The 22,785-nt window shown below is 39.8% G+C and overlaps 1 protein-coding gene across 2 annotated transcripts in view; it reads left to right on the top strand.

Annotated features, from left to right (window-relative positions):
* The first annotated feature begins 3,471 nt into the window (after window positions 1-3,471).
* FAT3 (FAT atypical cadherin 3) overlaps window positions 3,472-22,785 on the top strand; it is a 559,291-nt gene continuing 539,977 nt past the window's right edge. For both annotated transcript variants that reach the window (XM_068555275.1, XM_068555274.1), the window contains exon 1: window positions 3,472-6,760. In XM_068555275.1, the coding sequence (XP_068411376.1) occupies window positions 3,472-6,760 (3,289 nt within the window). The remainder of the gene's footprint in view (window positions 6,761-22,785) is intronic.

Here is a 22,785-nt window from a genome sequence, read left to right as displayed (position 1 = left end):
TTAAGACCATTGATTCTGCTTTATAAGAAAAGCATTCCAGCAGTGTATCTTGCTGAAAGAAAAACTCAGTATGCAAAAGTACTGATTTTCGAATAGTTAACATGAATGATGCTTTTCATGTTATGACAGCATTCTGTGTTTTGAAGGATTCACCAGAAGGGTTTGTAAAAGTACCTGTCCCCCAGGGCACTTCAGTGTTTACTTATAAATAGTTAACTACTTAGAGGAGGCAGTAACACCAGAGAGACTAATAGGATGTCAGAAAACAAAAATAGCTGCAAAATGTTGATAAACCACAGCGCTAAAATTGTAATATAACTCAAAGGAAAACTAATTCAATTGACACACATTTCCATTTGGTATCAGCTTGAACCTGGGAGATCTGAGACCTCATGTTATGGAATCTCTTCCTTTTTATGGGCCTCAGTTTCCTCATCTGTAAACTCAAGAGATTGAAACAGATGTTCTTTAAGTCTCCTTTGAATCAGTATAATTTCTTGATTCTGTTTCCTGAAGTAAGATGTGCTTATTTTGGGGATTTGGAAACTGAGCATGTTAAAGGCTTCTGGGCCTCTGTTTACTTCTGTACCTTAATATTCTGTTCAGCAAACCAGTATTGTATGCCTCCTACGTGGTATGTGGTTGGTGGTACATGCCAGACTGCATGCTGGGAATAAAGTGGTGCCCAAGTTCGGCTCATCCCATCAGGTTTCCTTCAATCTGGGCTTAGGGTGGGGATGGGGGACAGACAAAGAAAACTTCAATTGAACTGAATTCACCATTGGAATGGTTTTCTTCTCTGGTGACCAAAGAGTCCAGACTCCTTGGGCCAAGTATTGGTGAAACCACAGGAGTGCCCTGGGTATAGACTAGTGAGTGGGAAACGAGGCAGAAACTTGCTTTGTATTTCCCTGGAGATGCTGGGAGTAACCTGTTTTCTACCTTAAGAGAGTGCACATACCTTCGGTCATCCCCTTATAAAAACCTTGTCTCCTTCCACTGTGTTCATAGTGAACCTAAAAATACCTCTTCTGCTTTGGAGCGTTCTCAGATGATGAGATAAAAGAATCTCATGAGTCATCCAGGTTCTTATCAAAGCTTCTGCTGGTTTCTGTCTGTGGTCTCTACAGAGGGCTCTGTCACTCCCATCTTTCAGCCAAGTGTCCTCCACGGAGAGGCACCTCCAGTCGCACTGGTCCCCTGGGGTTCACTCTCCTGAACCTTCTGCATCCAAGCTGCTGCTTCGCACAGAACTTAGCACATGGGGCATTTCCAAAGGGCAGCCAGCCAGAGGAACTGCCTGTGAAATTAACTTCTTTTATAAAAAGTCATCCCATCTTTCTGCTTTTCATTTTTATTGTCTGTGCTGCTTACAAAATCCCTATAGTAAACTGTACTCTTTCTACCCACCTACTCAGTGTTTCCTTGGTACTTCACCAGGTGACAGCAGCAAGGCATATTTCCTCCTCAGTTGGAACCAAGCAAATGCAGGCCCAGAATTTCACTTACGAGAGTCTCCTGTAAGGCAGAGTTGGGGGGAAGAAAATGAGAAAGCGTGTGGGGTGTGGAGAGAGTCTGCTACTAGGAAAATGAGGTTTGATGTTCTCATCTAAAAAAGGGTGTAATAGCATGTGCCTTGCCAACCTTGGATATTTTTATAAACTACAAAGATATCTTTGTAGATGCTAAACTTCCGTAGGGGATTTTTTAGCTTGCAGCCAGTGATTGCAACTAGTTTAAACCCAGAATGGAGATCATCAAATAGAGAGGATGTGTGGGTTTTATGCTTTTCCGTCAATGATAAATACTGACTAGTTCAACAGAATGAAATTATGTCATATGTGCTTCTAGGGAACCTTGATTATTTCATTCTTGCTTATAGATAATTTAGGAAGAATGGTGGTGTGATAGGAAAAAGCATGGCTTTTAGAGCAAGAAAGACCAGGGTTTGAGATCCTGCTCTGCTACTTACCAGCTGGGAGACACTGATTGGGCCAGTGTTCCAACCAAGTGGGTTAACTTTTCTAACTTTCAGTTTTCTAACATGGAGTTGGGTGAAATCGTACTTAGGGTGTTGTGAGGATTAAATGTAATGAAAGGGCTAAGTCACAGTGTGCCGGCTAAGGGATTCATTTCCTATCTCCTCTTCTCTCCCATTCTGTTTCCCATAGAAGAGACGGAGAGAGGAAATGGGAGGGTCCGGTGAATATGTCTTGGCAGAAGAACTAACACATTTGGTTGTTCTAAAAATCTGAGCCATCATGGTATAAATAGACTTAGCTCTTCCCTGTTAAATAGCATTTCCCCTCTCTATTTTTAAAGCACTTGACAGATTTTAGAGTTAAAATAGGAAAATGTTTTGATAATCTACATAGTCATTGAGCTGTGGTGACTTGGAAATTTAATAGCGGCTGATAAAAATAATTGGAAGTAATTCCTTCAGTTACTCTTAAGAAAATAAATCTCTTGTCATTCTTTAAATTTTTCTTGCGCAAAATCTTTCCTACCTCCCTTGTCCTGAGGGGCACCATCCACTTGTGAATATCGCTTGGCTCAGGCAACTCCTTAGGGATGGTCCTTCCTGCTTGGTTTGTTACATGATGTTTTGTTCATCCTGGTGGTAGTAGATTATGCCTTAATCTTGATTAGTTTAAAAGTCAACACAACAGAAGATGGTGATACCTTGAAAACATTTCTTTAAAGAGCATAGTTAAAAAAGTAATTACACAACCATAGATGAACAATGTTAACTGAAGAAATATTAGAAAATACAAAGATGCCCCCAAACCCACAACACAGTTAATTCACTTTAAATGTAAAAATGCAGTTGTATATATAAATGTTTAAATAATAATAGAATGATATCATATATACATACTGTTTTATGATTTTTTTTAATTTAGCATTACATCTTACTTCATCGGAAAATATACATCTTTTTATTATTATTTTTAATGGCTTCATAGTATTTTGTTTTATGAAATGTGCCACAAATTAATTGCTTCTCTATTGATAAGCAGTTAATATCCTTTCAATCTTTTGTATTTTAAACTGTGCTCTAAATGTACAATTGTCTAATTATTTCTATAGGATAATTGCCTAGAAGGTAATTTTATGTCAGAGGTAAATGCACTTTTTAAGGCCTCCAGAACATATTTCTAAATTGACCTTCAGAATACAAGAAATCTTCTACCAATGAACAATGCTATCAGCAGTGTAAAAGTGTCATTTAAAAAAAATCAAATAAGATAAATTTAAATCCTAGTGGTTTTGAAATCCTTGTCATCTAGTAGTGGTAAGGATTCTAATTTTTTTTCACATATTGATGCTTTAGTAAAAAGATTTTATAATAAAGTTTTTAAAAAGCACTCTTTCATAACAGTTATTTCCTGTTCCTTCTCCCGTGTTCCTCTAGGTTAATTTATCTTTTCTCTCTCTCTTTTTCCCCCTCCAGGATGGAAGTATGATGTGATGGATATAACTATGGGATACCGTGTAGGTACACGGCCTCCCTCTTGCCTCATTCTCCTGCTTCTCAAGCTTTTGGCCACTGTCTCTCAGGGGCTGCCGGGGACCGGGCCCCTTGGTTTCCACTTCACACATTCCATTTATAATGCTACCGTGTATGAGAACTCGGCAGCAAGGACCTACGTCAACAGCCAGAGTAGAATGGGCATCACCTTAATAGATCTGTCCTGGGATATCAAATACAGAATAGTGTCTGGAGATGAAGAAGGCTTTTTCAAAGCAGAGGAAGTCATCATTGCAGATTTCTGTTTTCTCAGAATAAGAACTAAAGGTGGCAATTCTGCCATATTGAATAGGGAAATTCAGGACAATTATTTATTGATAGTAAAAGGTTCTGTTCGAGGAGAAGATTTGGAAGCATGGACTAAAGTGAGCATACAGGTTTTAGACATGAATGATCTGAGGCCCTTATTTTCACCCACAACCTACTCTGTTACAATCGCAGAAAGCACACCTTTAAGGACTAGCGTTGCCCAGGTGACAGCAACAGATGCAGATATCGGTTCCAATGGAGAATTCTACTATTACTTTAAGAACAAAGTTGATCTCTTTTCAGTTCACCCCACGAGTGGTGTCATCTCTTTAAGTGGACGATTAAATTATGATGAAAAGAATAGGTACGATCTGGAAATTTTGGCTGTGGACCGGGGGATGAAGCTCTATGGAAACAATGGAGTGAGCAGTACTGCAAAGCTTTACGTTCACGTTGAACGAATAAATGAGCACGCCCCAACTCTCCACGTGGTCACTCATGTTCCTTTCTCACTGGACAAAGAGCCCATATATGCGCTGGTGACAGTGGATGACCTAGATGAAGGAGCCAATGGAGAGATTGAGTCTGTTTCCATTGTGGCTGGGGATCCTTTAGATCAGTTCTTCCTGGCTAAGGAAGGAAAGTGGATGAATGAGTACAGGATTAAGGAGAAGAAGCAGGTTGACTGGGGGAGCTTTCCCTATGGCTACAATCTCACTCTTCAAGCCAAAGACAAGGGGTCACCTCAGAAATTTTCAGCAGTAAAGATAGTCCACATTGCCAACCCCAAAAGAGACACTGTCCCAGTTAGGTTTGAAAAAGAAACGTACGATGTGAGCATTAGTGAATTTTCCCCTCCTGGTGTCGTGGTTACTATAGTAAAATTAAGTCCCGAACCTCTAGATGTGGAATACAAATTATCCCCTGGAGGGGATGCACAGTACTTCAAAATTAATCCTCGGTCAGGTCTGATCGTCACAGCACAGCCACTGAATACCATTAAGAAGGAGGTTTATAAACTGGGGGTGACAAATAAAGAAGGAGATCTAAAAGCACAAGTCACCATCAGCATAGAAGATGCGAATGATCACACCCCAGAATTTCAGCAGCCAGTGTATGATGCTTTTGTGAATGAAAGTGTTCCAGCAGGAACAAGCGTTTTGACAGTTTCAGCTTCTGATAAGGATAAAGGAGAAAATGGGTACATCACCTATAGTATTGCAAGCTTGAATATGTTGCCATTTGCCATTAACCAGTTTACAGGTGTTATTAGCACAACTGAAGAATTGGATTTTGAATCCTCGCCAGAAATATACAGGTTCATCGTCAGAGCCTCTGACTGGGGTTCGCCATACCGCCATGAAAGTGAGGTCAATGTGACTATTCGAATAGGAAATGTCAATGACAACAGCCCTCTCTTTGAAAAAGTGGCTTGCCAGGGAATTATTTCCTATGACTTTCCAGTTGGGGGCCATATCACAGCTGTCTCAGCGATCGATATCGATGAACTGGAACTTGTAAAGTACAAAATCATCTCTGGAAATGAACTTGGTTTCTTTTATTTAAACCCAGACTCTGGTGTTTTGCAGCTTAAAAAGTCACTGATGAATCCTGGCATTAAAAATGGAAATTTTGCCCTTAGGATTACAGCCACCGATGGGGAGAATTTTGCGGACCCTATGTCTGTTAACATTTCAGTCCTGCACGGGAAGGTGTCTTCGAAGAGCTTCAATTGCCGAGAAACTCGCGTGGCTCAGAAGCTTGCAGAGAAACTACTCATTAAGGCCAAAGCAAATGGGAAGCTGAATCTGGAAGATGGATTTCTTGACTTTTATTCAATTAATAGGCAGGGGCCACATTTTGACAAGTCATTTCCTTCTGATGTGGCCGTGAAGGAGAATCTGCCCGTTGGTGCTAACATCCTGAAGATTAAAGCCTATGATGCTGACTCTGGCTTCAATGGAAAGGTGCTATTTACAATATCCGATGGGAATACGGATAGTTGTTTTAATATTGATATGGAGACCGGGCAGCTTCAAGTCCTTATGCCCATGGATCGAGAACACAGAGACCTCTATCTCCTAAATATCACTATCTACGACTTAGGTAATCCACAAAAGTCCTCGTGGAGGTTGCTTACCATCAATGTGGAAGATGCTAATGACAATAGCCCGATTTTTCTTCAAGACAGTTACTCAGTTAACATTCTTGAAAGTTCAAGTATCGGCACTGAGATTATTCAAGTGGAAGCCAGAGACAAAGACTTGGGTTCTAATGGTGAAGTGACTTACTCAGTCTTGACAGATACACAGCAGTTTGCCGTCAATAGCTCCACTGGAATCGTGTATGTAGCTGATCAATTGGACCGGGAATCCAAAGCAAACTACTCTTTAAAAATAGAAGCCAGAGACAAGGCAGAAAGTGGCCAGCAGCTGTTTTCCGTTGTCACCCTGAAGGTTTTCTTGGACGATGTCAATGACTGCTCCCCAGCTTTCATTCCCAGTAGCTATAGTGTGAAGGTTCTTGAAGACCTCCCCATTGGCACTGTCATTGCTTGGCTGGAGACCCATGACCCAGATCTGGGACTGGGGAGTCAAGTGCGCTATTCTTTGATCAATGATTATAATGGGAGATTTGAAATAGATAAAGCAAGCGGCACCATCCGCCTGAGCAAAGAGCTCGACTATGAAAAGCAACAGTTCTATAACCTCACCGTTCGGGCTAAAGACAAAGGGCGGCCTGTCTCTCTGTCATCCGTTTCCTTTGTTGAGGTGGAAGTGGTGGACGTCAATGAAAACCTCCATACTCCCTATTTCCCAGACTTTGCTGTTGTTGGATCTGTAAAAGAAAACTCACGGATTGGAACAAGCGTGCTGCAGGTTACCGCCCATGATGAGGACTCCGGGAGGGATGGAGAGATCCAGTACTCCATCAGGGATGGCAGTGGTCTTGGAAGGTTCAACATAGATGACGAGAGTGGTAAGTTTCATATCTTGTGCCAGAATTGTTGTTTCTCTTCTCATGAATTGTCAACATTGGAAAAGTGAATGGCTATTCTTGCACTCAAATGGAATGACAAGTGAGGTTGCATTTGCTGCAGCGGTGATGCAAGTAAAAGCTTTTCCTTAGAATGCATTGACTTGTAAGAAGACCTGTTTATACAGTGATAGCCAGTGGTTTTCCGTGGGAGTCCCTGGTTTTTGTTTTTCTGGTTCAGCATTGCCGTCACCAGGTTATCTTTCAATACGTGTAAATAATTGTCACCTCTGTTGAGTGCACTTCTGACCTTCACTAAATTAAGCGCCCTGATAAAGTAAATTACGTTTGAATTGGCTTTAAATTAGAAGTGTGAAATGGATTTTCAAATGGATCTTATATACCAGTCTTTCCCTTTATAATAAGGCTTTTCTAAAGTGATATTGCATTAGTTGCTTGGTCTCTTGTGTTTCCCAGGCACATCTGGCCCTTGAATGACAGGCATTTGCACTGTATCGGCCCCATTAATGCATGGAGGCAACCTTCTACAAATGTTTTCATGATAGAATAGAGGAGGCATGTTGTGGCTTTTATTTATTAAAAAAAATGGTCTTAAGATTTTATCTGTAAGGATTTACCTTTTACAGAAACACTTTAAAATATGGGACAAAATAGTCCCAATATTTTCGTTGTCCCCTACCTGTTTATTTATACACTGTCATAGACACAGATATAGATTTTATTTCTATTCTTATTATTGTCATTATTTGCCTTTAAATGTACAGGTGCTTGGACACCTGCTTGTGTGTGTGTGTGTGTGTTTGTGTGTGTGTGTGTGTGTGTTCCTTGATCAACACAGTGCCTTTTTCTAGTCTTCTCTAGATTGTACACATCTCAAGACAGGGGCTGTGTCTTCTCTATTCCTGTGTGAATGGTACTATTAGCACTTTACAGTTTGGGGGCACATTTGTATCCAGTAAATCATTTTCTACAACACTCACAGGGTGTTTTGTTCCCAGTAATGATGATGATGATGATGATGATGATGATGATGATGATGAAGAAAACAGATAGTGGGAAGGTGTCATCATAGGCATACTAGTTGTGCTTTAATTATACTAGAAAAAGGGTTTGAGAAAGTATTAAATATTGGATAGGAGTTACAAAACTGTGTATACTGTCAAAAATTTAAACTGTAAATTGTAAATTTTTTGTATGAATGGTTTCTCATTTTGGCTAGTGTAAATTGTAAAATTGATCTCCATAGCCATGATGAAGGAAAAGGTAAATGTCAAGAAAATTGGGTTCTGATGTAGCCATATACTCTATCTTATTATATATAACTTGTCATTTGATTAGAATATATTTTTACCTTTGAAATACAAAATGAGAAAGAAAAAGTAGTAACCTTTACTGGGTGTCTATTCTATGCTAATACTTTACTGTTAATAATAAGGACTTCATTGAGTACTTGCAATAGGCAACACACCATATGAAGGGTTTTATAGTTGGGTCTTATTTAATTCTCCCAACAGCCCCTCCAGAACTAATACTCATCAACTCATGAACTGATGTTAGAGAAGATACATAACTTGGAGCCAGGTTTCAAGTTTAGCTCTGAGTAACTGCAGCATACACTGCTGTCTCCCATCTAAAGACAAGTATGGGCTTCCTTGCATGTTCCTAGAGACACATGAATTTGGTGTTGATCTAAAATCTGTAAGGCAATAAAGTGTTAAATGGGTTTCAAAGTCCTTACAATCCTGGGCTCGTTGACTGATGGCACCAGCCATTAATCACCTTCCTTCTTCCTCGCAGTCCCATTGTTTGTGTGGCTCTTCAGTGTGAGAAGCTTACCTTTGGGGCTCAGGTGGATGTAGGTAGGTAGGTCAACAGGAAGGTGTCAGGCTGAATCATTAACAACTGCAACCTTCATGACTACATCAAGTCACAATGAGTTGTTTTCATTAGTTTCCTCTTGGTGTAGCTTGATGCAATTTGGTGAGAGTGGCCTATATTTTCCATGTTTGTACCGTGCTGTTTTGTTCTCATCTTGGGTGTTATTTCAGAAAATGTGTGTATAGTCATCTGATGATGTAGCTGCTTTTATAATTCTTTACATAGATAGAAATTATTTTTATTGAAGTATAGTTGATTATAATGTTGTATTAGTTTCAGGTGTACAGCAAAGCAATTCAGTTATATATATATGTGTGTGTGTATGTATATATGTGTATGTATATATGTGTGTACATATATACATATTCCTTTTCAGATCCTTTTGCATTATAGGTTATTTGAAGATATTGAGTATAGTTCCCTGTTCTATACAGTAGGTCCTTGTTGTTTATCTACTTTATATATAATAGTGTGTATCTGTTAATCCCAAACTCCTAATTTATCCCTACTCCCTTTCCCCTTTGGTAACCATAAGTTTGTTTCCTATGTCTATGAGTCTGTTTCTGTTTTGCAAATAAGTTGATTTGTGTTTTTCTTTAGATTTCACATATATGTGATATCATATGATATTTGTCTTTGTCTGACTTACTTCACTTAGTATGATAATCTCTAAGTCCATCCATGTTGCTGCAAATGGCATTATTTCATTCTGTTTTATGGCTGAGCAATATTCCATTGTGTGTGTGTGTGTGTATGCATACATATATATACACCCCACATCTTCTTTATCCGTTCATCTGTCTATGGACATTTACGTTGCTTCCATGTCTTGGCTATTGTAAATAGTGCTGCTATGAGCATTGGGGTGCATGTCTGTTTTCAATTTAGTGTTTTTGACTCCAAGAGTCTTTTGCCTCTGTTGTAAAAATAACTCCCTACTTTGCATTGTTCCCTTATATTCTGGATAATATAAAATAAATTTTGCCATGAGTGATAATAATGCCACTTTCATTTTGGCATTGCTTTGTGACTTAAAAATCTCTTTTCTTATGACATCAACTCCCTTGGGGTAACAAATAGCTAAGTGCGTTGTGCCAACCCACATACCCATTAGAGGATTTAGATCTAGAACCAGCTCTCCTCAGTCCTAACTCAGTGCTCTTTTCTTTGCACTCATTACCCATGTTTCTGATTTACTTTCCTAGAGAATTATTCATTTTTAAAACCGTAGTGACTATTTCTTTTCCTCCTTTTTTTTCAAATTTTATTTTATTTTATTTTTTTATACAGCAGGTTCTTATTAGTTATCTGTTTTATACATATTAGTGTATATAGGTCAATCCCAATCTTTTCCTCCTTTTTATTTCATTTTGTTTCCCTCTTTTAGGAAGTAAAATATCTTTTTCTCTAGGTTATAGGAAAAAAGTTTCAACTTAATGTTGACATTTTTATGAAGATTAGAATTTCCATATGGTAGTATTCGTAACCATCTTCCTTCTGTCTCACTTCTTGCAGATTTTAACATCCCAGCCCAAAAAGCTGATGAGGAATGATTGCCTGGACTTGTGCCACAGGGATGCTAGGGGTAGGGGGAAGTTTGGCAAATGTATGTCCAACAAGAGAAGCCATCACCATGGCGCTATTGGGTTTGCGCTACTGTTGAATGATCAATCAGCTCTTTGCCTCCAAGCTCTAAAAATCATGGCTGGAGCTGCTGGTAGAATGAGTGGCTCTTTAGCCCTACAGCTGTTACTGGGTCTTAAGTTCGGACTCTGTTGTTTCATTTGACCCCTTGGGCATAATAAAACGGCCTAAAGTTGTTTGGGTTTTCGTCTTTCAAGAACCTTAAGTCATCCGGCAAAGGTTCTGTCTGTCATGGCTTGCCTTGTTTAATGGGTCTAAACTTATGCATGCACATGAATCAACTGGAGAGTTTGTCAGCAATGCAGATCCCCAGGCCTGATTCCCAAAGATTCTGATTCAGTTGGTCTGGGGCAGGAGCTGAGGGATCTTCATTCAAGCACTCCAAGCGGTCCTTCTGTGTGTGGTTCAGAAACACCACCCTAAATTTACCTGGGCTACTTAGAGGGTGTCTATCAGATTATATCTTTTCTGTAAAATCCTGTTCCTTATTCTTTGGAAAGGCAGGGAATTGAGCTCATATTTTAGATAAATTTCTTTTCTAGTCAAGTTTTCCAATCCAAATAAATTTTCTGTTATTCATTAGTGGTGATAGTTTTCTGAATGCCTTCCCAATGGATCAAAATCTATTTCTGTGCTTCAGTAATTGCAGTGCTCCTGTTTTGTGAGACAGCTTATGCTGGGATTAGTCGATCCATTTAGTAGTTTTATGTTCTTGACCTTTTTGGAGCTCAGTGAACAAAACCATACCTTTGAAATTCTTTACCATGCACGGGCATTTAATAAACGTTTAATAATGTTCACAGTAAATGGATTAACTGAGGGGCCCCCAACTACAGTGGATTTGACGACAATTTAAATGACCAGTCTGGAAGATGCAATTTAATCTTTTTTTTCCTTCACAAAGAGTGCATTCTTATTCTTTGACATAATAGGAATGCATATTCTTGACTACTCAGAAGTTTTAGAAGGTTTATACAGAACACACTGTACATTTTAAACAGTGATTTTTCTATTAGATTCTTTTGTAAACTGCAAACTTGAGCAATCACTTCACTGTTTTATTTACCTGGTGTTAAAGAAGTATTTAATCCAGATAAACAATTTCCAGTTTAGCACATTAATCATGGATAATTAGGAAGATATTTTACCATCTGTTATTACTAATTATATTATTTCTTCCATTGATCAAGTACCTATTGTGTGGTAAGCACTATGCTAGGTGCTTTGTGGGTACTTTCTAGTTGTCACAGTAATCCAGCACGGTGAGGTTCAGTGAGGTTTGCCCAAACAGGGTCAGGCATCTGGAAGTTGTTAGAACTGGAGTTGGTGCTCTAGTGCAATGGACTCCAAAATCTCATGTCAGTTCCCCTCTTTTCCACTGCAGTGTGCCGTAACAACCTTGCTAAGCATATGTATTAGTCAGATTTTTTCTGTATTATTACTGCATGACAAACAATCACAACATTTCAGTGGCTTATAAAAGCAGACATTTTTTTCTTCTTGCTCTTAAGTCTGGGAAGACAGTTGAAGTTGTTGCAAGCTGTAGATTGAGTTACGATCTGTTCTACATGTCTTTCCTACTTCAGGACCCAGGCTGAAGGGAGTACTCACTGTCTGGGATGTAGTGTTCTCAAAGTCAGATCAGGAGTGCAAGAGGCTGATGGAAGCTTGTGGTGCCTCTTAAAGCCTCTGCTCAAGACTGGCCCACATTCCATTGGCCAAAGAAGGTCTTGGGGCCAAGTTCAATATTGATGTGGGGTAGAGAGTAATACTTCTCTTACAGAGGGAGGGAGGAAGAGGAATGAATAATTACTGAATAATTAATAATAATAATTACTGAATAATAATACAGCCTAACATAGCATGTGACAGCTCTCACTACTGTCTTCATAACTTAACGTTATTTGGACCCTACCTTTGTGGAAGGCACTGGGCCAGGCAGTGGTGACACAGAGAGCTACAGGTATCAGACCTGGGCCTTCTATAGTGGGACCAGGATCTTTCAAGCTCTCCAGTGTTGAGATGCTGTACTTGATCTTCTATAGGGAGAAGGATTCATTTCAACTGGTGGCCAGGGAAAGAATAAATACATAGAGCTTTTATTTATTTAGTTCAACTGAAGAATGTTTACTGGCTGCCAGCGCTGAGTCAAATACTCTTTTATCTGCAGACTAATCTTTAGAGAGTTAAGAGTGGGTGAATTAAAATCAAGAACGGGAAAATTTGTATTGTTAGAAATTTGAGAAGCTTTTGTCATTGCAGAAATCGGATGTCCCAACACAGATATTTAAAATGGTGGGTAATATCCATAGGATCATGTTTCTTGCATAATGTCATAAAATATAAGCTTCCCTTTTCTGATAGTCAGAGGCACCAGAAATCATATTTTATCTTACGGTTGGCTGTTAATCTTTCCAGTTTCTTCTCCCCAAACTTGCCTGTTAAATTCCTTTTTGACAATTTGAGGTGTAAGGCAGATGCTATTCGGTGGCTTTGGTGCAATTCATGATAATTCCATACTAAATGGTGTTCCCCATCCTTATTCTTTTTTCAAGATGATATTTTTGTCTCCACCCATCTAGGTCAAAAGAGACTCACTGCATTTTGGCTCAAAATTTGCCCCTGGGACCAGAGCAAGTAAAGGAGAGGAATGAAGTTATGATCAAGTGATAGCAGAAACTTTTCTCGGCTCTGGATTTTTAACCTTAGCTCTAGACTTCTTGATCATAATTATTTGAGAGAAATATAATGTTCCCGGAGGAGCCCTGAACACTCCATAACATTCAGATGAACGTAGTAGTTGTCATGTAAATCAGGCCAGAGAGAAGTTTAGAAGCTTCTGGAAAATAAAGAAGAGCATGTTTTTATTACTCTTTTCAGCACGTGCCTTCTTCTTGACCTTTTTTTCTTAACTGTTGGCTGAAGGCAGTTTAGGTTTTAATAGAAGACTGTTGGTTCGAATCTGTAATTATGCCTGCCTTGTATATCAACTTTGAGCCGCTATTGCCCCTAGGTAACCAGTAAATGATAAAACTAGTGACCAGCATAAAGACGAAATCCAAATAGGGTGGCAAGCCAACAACCTAGAAACTTGTGTGGTCTTTTCTCTGAAATCAGTCTTCCTTTTATATTTTAATAATAGAAGTTTCCCATGGCTTACCTGGCCCTCCATGTCAGGGTCATGATTTCCTCAGTGCCAAGTGATACTGAATTATATTTACTTCTTCAGTTAACAAAGAATGAAATTTCAGAGGCCTAGTAAGCAGAGGTTACAAAAACAATCAAATGCTTTCTTCATGTATTAGTGACTCTCCAGAAGGTAGTGGGATAAATTTATTGCCTTCGGTGACTTCGGATAGCTTGCGTCTCATTTCAGTCTTCTAAAAATGTTTTTTTGGCGGGTGTTTTATATGCATGTTGAAGGATACTTTCATTTATCATTACATTTGGAAGGTTTATAGAGTTTGATAAATATTTATGTGATGCCTCTACATTCACAGTGTTTCACTGAAAAGAAAATGAAATGAAAATGAAAATGGGCTGCAGCCTGTAGTTTTAGCTTGCCAGTTTTTATGAACGCATGTCTTATTGAAAAACAGAATCTACAAAGAGTTGTGTGTGGGATTCAATTCAACTTATATTAAATTCTGGGCACTGGTATACAAATGATTGAATATAATAGGACTCTCCAAATTTTCCCATTGGACATTGGAGGACTTAGTAGCTCCTCTAGGGCCACACTCTTTGTGATTAAATTCACCGATTTTCATTTACATAACATAGTTAGTATTCGAGTTGCTTTTAAAAAGCAGCATGCTAGTGAGAATAGTACCAAGTAAAAATAATATATTAAATAGGAAATGTTTTGAGTCAAAAAGTGAATAAATGTTGAAGGAATTAAGATAAGAATTTGAGGTACACACACACCAGCATACACACACACACACACAAACACAAACACATTATGGTAAAAACATAAGGGCTTTGTGGTTTAGCCCCAAGATCTATAATATAGAGCTTAAACCATTTTCAGTTTTTCTCCACATTCTTAAAAGTCTGCCTCTTTGCTCTCGCTGCTTCTCTGCTCCCTTTTTTCCTCATCTTCCACCTCTTCCTTCTCTACTTGCCACAGTTATCGTGCACAGATTCCCTGCAGGCACAGTGCTTTGCGCTGAAGAAGATGCGTAGATGATTAAGTCAGGGATAGGTAGTAGAGACAGAAAAGCATGTAATTGCAAACCGTGGGATACATAAGTGACAAAACGTTAAGTGAGTGCCTTGTGTTGGCCATTCATCATGTTCACTGCGGCCTTAGCATCACCCTTTGGCACTGTGGGATGATTTTTACAAATTCCAGTTAGAGACAAGACAGTCTGAGAGATAACCAGGGCATTCAAGTCAGTGGATGATGATATATAAGCAAGGCTTAATTGTCAAGGAATGCATAACCCCAGAAATGGATCGAGGTTTTGTGAGGCTTAAAGCTCATGCAATTTGGTGTGCCTGCTTTGAGAAAAATTATAAAAAGTATGACTACAAAATCTTTGTATTTGTTTAGAATGAGGAAAGAAATCACAGTAACTCATGAGTTTGAAAGCCAACAAACACAAATATCACAAAGCTCAGGAAAAATATAATATTGTGTTGATTGATTGTCTAACACATCTTTCTAATACTTTTTTCCCCTGCATTTTTTGGTTGCCTTTTTTCTTTGATTGCCTCTTATAGGATAATAATCTTGTAATTGTTTCTATAAAAAGTGCAGAAAGGTTATTTTTCCTCCAATGTGGTTGATTGAAGTTTGTTTTTTCACTGAGAGTTTAGAAATGTTTCTCTAGAGTCACAGCTTGTTATTGGTAGTGCTATATGAGTATTCTCTCCATCGGTGTCAAAGTTGAAAACATCTCTATCAAGTTTATTTCTCATATGAGTTGTTGCAGATCTACTTGCTCTTAATAATAACTGCTACAGGTCTGTGCTCTGTAAACAAAAAACGTCTAGTAATTTCCATGTCTGAGAATCTAATCCACAAAAAGAAAGAACTCATGGTGCACTTATGCTGCATTTCAGTAGAGAACTTTGCTGCAAAACTTTAATTTTGACTCTATAGGCAGGAACCAAATCTTCTAATTACAAGTTTACATGTCTAATGATTGGGGAATTTTCCACAGACTAGCTCCTGGCTCTGTACATTTTGTACCTAGTTTCTCCTTCCCAATGGCCATAATTCTAGTGCTGGGCATCCCAGGATATGGTCATGTGGTGATACAAGTTCTTTCCCTTCACTTCCATGCTACAATGCTGGGTGTCTCGGTACAATGGGTAGTAGAAGGGTTTTGGGAAGCCATTCCTACACTGGACAGCTAATGACAATTTGTCAATACATGGAATTGATGGTGAACCACATAAATATATGCCACTAAATGCAAACCTAATGTATCTTCAACTCATTCTCCCTTAGATCCCTCAGATGCTTACAACTACTTTATCTGGTGATGCAGAATATAATAGAGGAGAAGTTGAGGGGAAAGAGAAAGAAGTTTTAAATGATTGTGGTTTAGGTATATTACTTTTGCAAAATTTATAGAAATGTGTAACCCTGTGAACCATTGCTAGGGTCCTCTATGGGGCTTGGAACCTTTGACTTTGATAGCTTCATATTAAATGTGCATCTCCCTAGGAGTGTTGGTAAATGAACATTTTTCTGAAAGAAGTTAAGTCTTCAAGATCATTGGAGGGAGGGACTGAGCTGGGCCAGGCCACAAAGGCTAGGCCTGATTTGCAGACTGCCGACCCCTAGACCAGGTTTACAGTTTTTGTCACTCTCATGTATTATTGAGCCAACAGACAAAACTGTGCAAAGGACATAAGATCACGGTTGCATGTGAGTGGATCTGGCTCCCTGATATGTCCAAGTATCTCAAGGAGGTGCCCTGGAAGTATGTAGCCAAAGCAGCACTTGAAGAGTAAGAAGTCTGCAAGTTCAAAAAGTACAGAGGTTTGAGCTCACTGCCTTTTCTGAGTGGTTGGCTGGTGAGAGAAATGCATTGTTCCTTGGGCCCGCTCTCTTTTATAACACCTATTTGGGAATTCACTAGGAAGTATACACTAGGATCTGGAAGCCAAGGAAAAAGGGTCTTTGAGAGCTGTCCTAATGACAGTCACAGAGTTCTTTTGCTTTGACTCATTATCTGTATCCTAAAAGCGTGACTTTGAGGTTTCCCCTAAACCATTAGGGGTTTCACTTAATCAGAATTTCAACATTATTATGAAAGTGTTTTCTGATAATCTAATTTATTGCTATTATATCGTACATATCAGTAGCACATCTCACAATCGGTAATTTCCATCCCCATGGGCTGCTGGCATTGGTAAGATGTTTCTGGAACCTTGATAAAGCCCTGTTATTTTTAAAAATAAACATTGACTTGAGGTCAGCTTCAACAGGGAATTCTATTCAATAGATATCACATCATATTGAGCCAGCATGAGGCCCTGAGATCTGGAATGAGGCTGTGGTGATACAAAGCAGGGTTAAGGTTTTCTTCCATGTTTGTCTGTCCCCTGTTCCCATGCATATCAGCATCTTTCCCTGAACCTGGGTAGACTTATACATATCTTTCTCACACCTTGAGTATACTTCTAAAGAAATATTTGCCACATGATTAGACTGAATGAGCCTTGAATTGAAAACACGGTGATTAACTTTTGGATGACAATTTCATAAAACATTGTCCTGATTGTTAAAAGTGCAGGTGTCAGGGTGTCCCTGGTGGCGCCGTGGTTAAGAATCCGCCTGCCAATGCAGGGGACACGGGTTCGAGCCCTGGTCCGGGAAGATCCCACATGCCGTGGAGCAGCTAAGCCTGTGCGCCGCAATTACTGAGCCTGTGCTCTAGAGCCCGCAAGCCACAACTACTGAGCCTGCATGCCACAACTACTGAAGCCTGCACACCTAGAGCCCATGCTCCGCAACAAGAGAAGCCACTGCAACGAGAAGCCCGCGCACCACAACGAAGAGGAACCCCCGCTCGTCGCAACTAGAGAAAGCCCACGCGCAGCAATGAAGACCCAAAGCAGCCAAAAATAAATAAATAAAGTAAATAAATTTATGAAAATAAATAAATAAAAAAATAAAAGTGCAGGCATCGTCCATCTGTCTGTCAGGTAGTTTTATCCTAGAAGGCAAATAATCAGAATTGGAATGAGTAAGAGTTTCATTTATGGTCACTAAATTCCTATGTTTCACAGCTAGGATAGTGTAGACACCCAATGGTGTTAATGCTAAGTCAGAATTCTATATTCCACAGTCGTACCACATGACTCAAAAATGTATAATTAGCTAAATTGGAGCTTGATAATTGGTAGAATATGTTCAAGAACCAGAGTGTAAGCAAAAATTGCTATTGGGGGCCTTCTAAATAATCTTTAGAATGAATTTGTTCTGCTATACATGAACTCTTGGGTTTTTACCTAGACCTTTTTCTTTTCATTAATTAATTTTATTTTATTTATTTCTGGCTGCGTTGGGTCTTTGTTGCTGCGTGTGGGCTTTCTCTAGTTGCGGCGAGCAGGGGCTACCCTTCACTGCGGTGCGTGGGCTTCTCATTGCGGTGCGTGGGCTTCTCACTGCGGTGGCTTCTCTTGTTGCGGAGCATGGGCTTTAGGTGTGCGGGTGTCAGTAGTTGAGGCTCGCGGGCTCTAGAGTGCAGGCTCAGTAGTTGTGGCGCATGGACCTAGATGCTCCGCGGCCTGTGGGATCTTCCCGGACCAGGGCTCGAACCCGTGTCCTCTGCACTGGCAGGCAGATTCTTCTTTCCTGCACTGCGCCACCAGGGAAGCCCTTTACCTAGAGCTTTTTAATTTTACTTTGCACACAGTTCTAGTAAGCTAGACTTCTTGATGTATAATCCTACAGTATTTTAGAAACTGCACAGCAGACAGATTGCTGTAGGTAGGCATACTAACAACAGCTAGGAATAACCCTGTTAATCAGACGGAGAGAAATCAGTGGCTAACCCCCATTGCCACTGGTGTTTATTATGTGCCAGGCATTGAAAAGTATTAACTCATTTACTTTTCACAAGGATTCTGTAAGGTAGGTACTCTGTTTATCAACATCTATGGATGAGGAAACAAATGCTTGATTTTAAATTACTTGTCCAGGGTTTCACAGCTTGTGGTAGAGCAGAGATTTGAATGAGGCAGGCCAGCACCAGTCTGAGCTCTTAATCACTATACCTCAGGCACTTTCTGGATGAACAGCCCTGAGTATCTCCTTAAGGGCTGACCCAAAGGGAGCCCATCACTTCATTACCACACAGTATAAGAGCTGATCATTATAATGAAGAGTCCCAACCATTGTAGAGGCCCAGATTCCCTAGAAAACAGAGCCCAATGCAAAAATTACAGTACATGCTAATGTTTTATTAAGGGTGCAATCCCAGGGGAACAAGAGCGAGGGAAAGAAGGAAGCCAGGCCTGAAGGAAGGGAGTCCAAATATAAATTGGTGTGTTATTAAATTAGTCACAGCTTTACAACAAAAACCAGCCTGTTCCTCAGTCACCCTGCCGTCTCCAGGGAGGCCACTTAGAACCTCTGCATCTTGGGCCATTTGGCCTGGAGTTGGAGGGAAGGGCAAGCGATTTTTCTCTTGGCTCTTGCCCATTTTTGACCTCTTATTGGTCAGATCTGCCACCAGGTGGGGGGCATCAACACCCCAACTCTTCTGGGTTGCGTTGGGTATGCTTGGGCCGCTGGTGGGAAAGCCAGTACTTTGTGGGTCCAGCCTGGTCAGCATTCCTGCGTTACTGTGAGGGAGCTCCTTCTCCTGCTGTAGCCCTGGGGGTTCCTCACAGGAAGCTGGTGAACAATTGAGGCTGTGGGAGAGTAGTGGAGCAGACTGAATTGAGTGGATCTTGGCGATGCACAAACAGGGTCTGGGCAGAGAATTGCGATGTATTTGGGAAAGATTTTTCGTCGAAACAAACAAATAAAATCTAAGCAAAACAAAACACAACCCATAAAATTGTGATGCCTACCTGAGCAGATGCTAAGCTACTTAACAAAACTCAGTTACACAAAAAGACACAGTTCCCCATAGCTCTGATTTGTCAGGGTGTTGCGATTCCTGTTTCTCTGGGCCCTGGACTGCTAAGAACTGCATGGGAAGAAGTGCCAGCACTTCATAGTCTTTGATTGATGTGGGCAAAACCTCTTTTTAACACCTCTCCTTTCTTGACATCTGAGTGCTAGTTTATCAAATGTTTGTGCATGAATTCATGGGCTAGAAATGCAGGGGGAGGTAGAAGAGAGACTAGGAGCTGAGGATTTTGTGAGAATTTTGTCTGCTGAACTTACTTTGCCATCTTCACTCCTAGTCACAATACAATCATCTTTGTTCTCCTCCTCATTGGAATCATCACCACCATCATCTAGCACTTTATTGGAGAGCTTGTTATCTGCTAGATGCTCTGCAGGGTGTTTTATGTACTGGAACTCATGCAGTCCTCACATTAAACTTATGGGCCAAGGACTCTTATGACCCCAGATTTATGGGAGTGGGAACTGAAGTTTAGAGAGGTTGAATAACTTGCTGAATTTCACAAAGCTAGGAAGTAGCAGAGCCAAGGTTTCAACTCAGATCATCTAACTCTCAGCCCTTGCTCTTGTCCTGACCACACACTGTTCCTGGAGCCCACATGTTTGGGTCCTCTTAGAAACATGCCTCCCCCCCACCCCTGCCGCTGCCCTGTGCATCGATTTTCTTATGTGCCTTTGTTGCTAGGAGCTTAAGGGGAATATCTACAGTATTCAACAATTCATTAAAATAGGCATTGTATATTATGGCATGCAATATATAATATAATGAACATATATTAGCGAAATAGAATATGTACTAAATATAATAATATATAATACCGTATATAATATAAATATAATTATAATATAAAATATATAATATAAAACAACATAATTTATAATATATACGTCATATAGTATTACATGTTATACAAGTTATAATATGTTATGTATTTGGTATTTTCATATATGGTATGTTATTATATATTATATATATTGAGCACCTACTATGTGCCGAGCATTGTTCTAGGCAGCAAGCTAGACCAGCGAATCAAATGGACAGAAATCCTTATCCTTTTAACATTCTAATGGAGAAGGAGATAATAATCAAGATAAGTATAACATGTAATATGTTAGATGGGTTTAAGTGCTAAGCAGAAAAATCAGGTGGTGGAGAGTTCCAAAGAAGGCCTCACTAAGAAGATGGCCTCTGGATTAAGCCCTGAAGGGATTTTAGGTGTGGAAACTTATTATTTCAACTTGGAGGAAGGCAAGAAAAATGGGGCACAAACTCGGTTGATTGCCACAGACAAACTCTGTAACTACTCTTTGTGATTAACAAAATCACTGTGAACTGTAGGAAGAGTATAATTTAAAAGACACAATTGTAAATGCAGATTTGTTCAACACAGAAGTATCCTGTTTTAAAGTATTTTCCAGTGACTCAAAAGTCTTGATGTAAATGTATCCCATCTCAAATTTCCTTTAACTCCAACGTGCCTACGTCATAAGAGGAAAAACTTTTTCCCTTGTTAATTATACAACTATTTCCCATCTTCCTTCTAGAGTCTATTTTTCTGATACTGTTTCACAGCAACTGTACTTTCATTTTTATCAAATGTATTGTATTAAAACGTGTCCAACTGAGCAGGTTGTAATGTCTTAACTGCCGGGAGTGGATCTTGGTTCCTTGCTTGGAGGACTTCTATTCTAGTTGGGAAGATAAGGCATGCATGCAGGCAAAGTGGAAGTGTCTGTCCTGTTTAATAAAATAAACATGTACACACCCTGTACCTAAATTACTAATTTTCAAAGAATTGGAGTAATTTAATACACTTTCTGCTAAAATTATAATTGAACTGGATTTTAAAAAACTCTTTGATGATTCTTTGGAGCACATTTCTCCCAGTGCCCTGCTTTGACATTTGAGGAAGATGAGACTTACTGAGATGAAGTGACTTTTCCACAGCCCCAGAGCTGGTCAGTGGTACCACTGAGCCTTGAACTGAGGACTTGTAAGCACGTGCACTGTTTTGCTCAGAGCTGTCTCCATGATTCCGAAGATGCTTTTGATGTCTTAGGTTGTCATCGTTAACCTTATTTATTACTGAGGTGGGGAGTTACCGACTTGGCCATAAGCAGACATCACCTTTTACCAGAATGGCTTACGCTGGAGTTGACTGTATGTTCACTTTACACTTGTGAAGATTTTGGGTGACCATCCTCTATGGTATTTTACAACTTATTTTACATTCTATTGTATACTGCCCTAAAAACATCATACCTAGCATTTGAAGCAAAGATGAAAGCACACTTTTTTTTTTCTTAAATCACACATGCTCAGTTTTTAGTCATGGAACTCTTGAAATGAAATCATTAGCATATGCAAACACTCTTTTTCCCAAAGTGGTTTCCTACTCTGCAATTATTATGTTGTTTGGGGTAAGATAAATAAGCCCAACATGAAAACACTACGCATTAAAATGAGAAACAGCATTGTCGTTATAAAATATTAGGGAGCTATGAAAAACACAAACAAACACAACGATCCCCCTGTGGCTCCTGGCAGGGTCTGTTAAACACAGTGATGCCCGCCCCCAATCCTGGTCCTCTGGCTTCCCTGGGTGAATGCTGGGCTGTTGAATATTCTCTGCTGGAATTGGCTGGCCAGGCCACTAGTGGGGGTAGGTGGGAGGGAGAGGTTTCTGCCTTCTTTTGTTCTGATCAAACCCAATGCAGTTTCTCCAGCTGTGAGGTCGAATTTCCAGCCCTTAGTAAAATTAAATCATCTGCTTTGTCTAGTACCAGTTCTGATTTCAGGCAGACTGAGCTATAGTGGGAAAGCAACCGTGTGGGTAACACAGAGGTAGTGTTGGCTTTGGGGCAAATAGTTCATCATTCTGGGAACCTCAGATCCTCAGTTAACATACAGAGCTTGGTACCCAGGTTTGAGTAGATGGCCTGTCACTTTCAAGAAGATTTCTCTCTGTTGCAGGGGAATCTTTCCTAGTTGGCACGTGGGATTCTTAATAAAGATGTTGGAAACAGCAACCCTGCTATGTTTTGGCTTCTCACCAGAAGCCAAATAAAGATCAGAAGTTCTCTGTCCCTCTCAAATGGAACCTAGCATCTCTCACTTCGGAAAATGAGTGTGGTTTTGTTAGCTTGTGTGTTTCTTGTTACTGTTTTCTCTCTTTTAGTGTTTGTGAGTCACTCAGATTCGGAAAACCTTGAATAGACATATGAACCCCAAATAACTGTAGTAAGAAATGCAGAACATACTGAGCGGGAGGTTATTGGATTTCCTTTAGTAAGCAAATATATCCTAAGAGCTCATGGGTGAAAATAGCTTTTTATTTAATGAGTCATTTTTATTGGAAGGTAATGATTATGTGCAGGTCGT

This window comes from Eschrichtius robustus, chromosome 11, assembly GCF_028021215.1.
Source record: "Eschrichtius robustus isolate mEscRob2 chromosome 11, mEscRob2.pri, whole genome shotgun sequence".
Taxonomy (NCBI): Eukaryota; Metazoa; Chordata; class Mammalia; order Artiodactyla; family Eschrichtiidae; genus Eschrichtius; species Eschrichtius robustus.
This window is presented reverse-complemented; position numbering and strand designations above follow the sequence as displayed.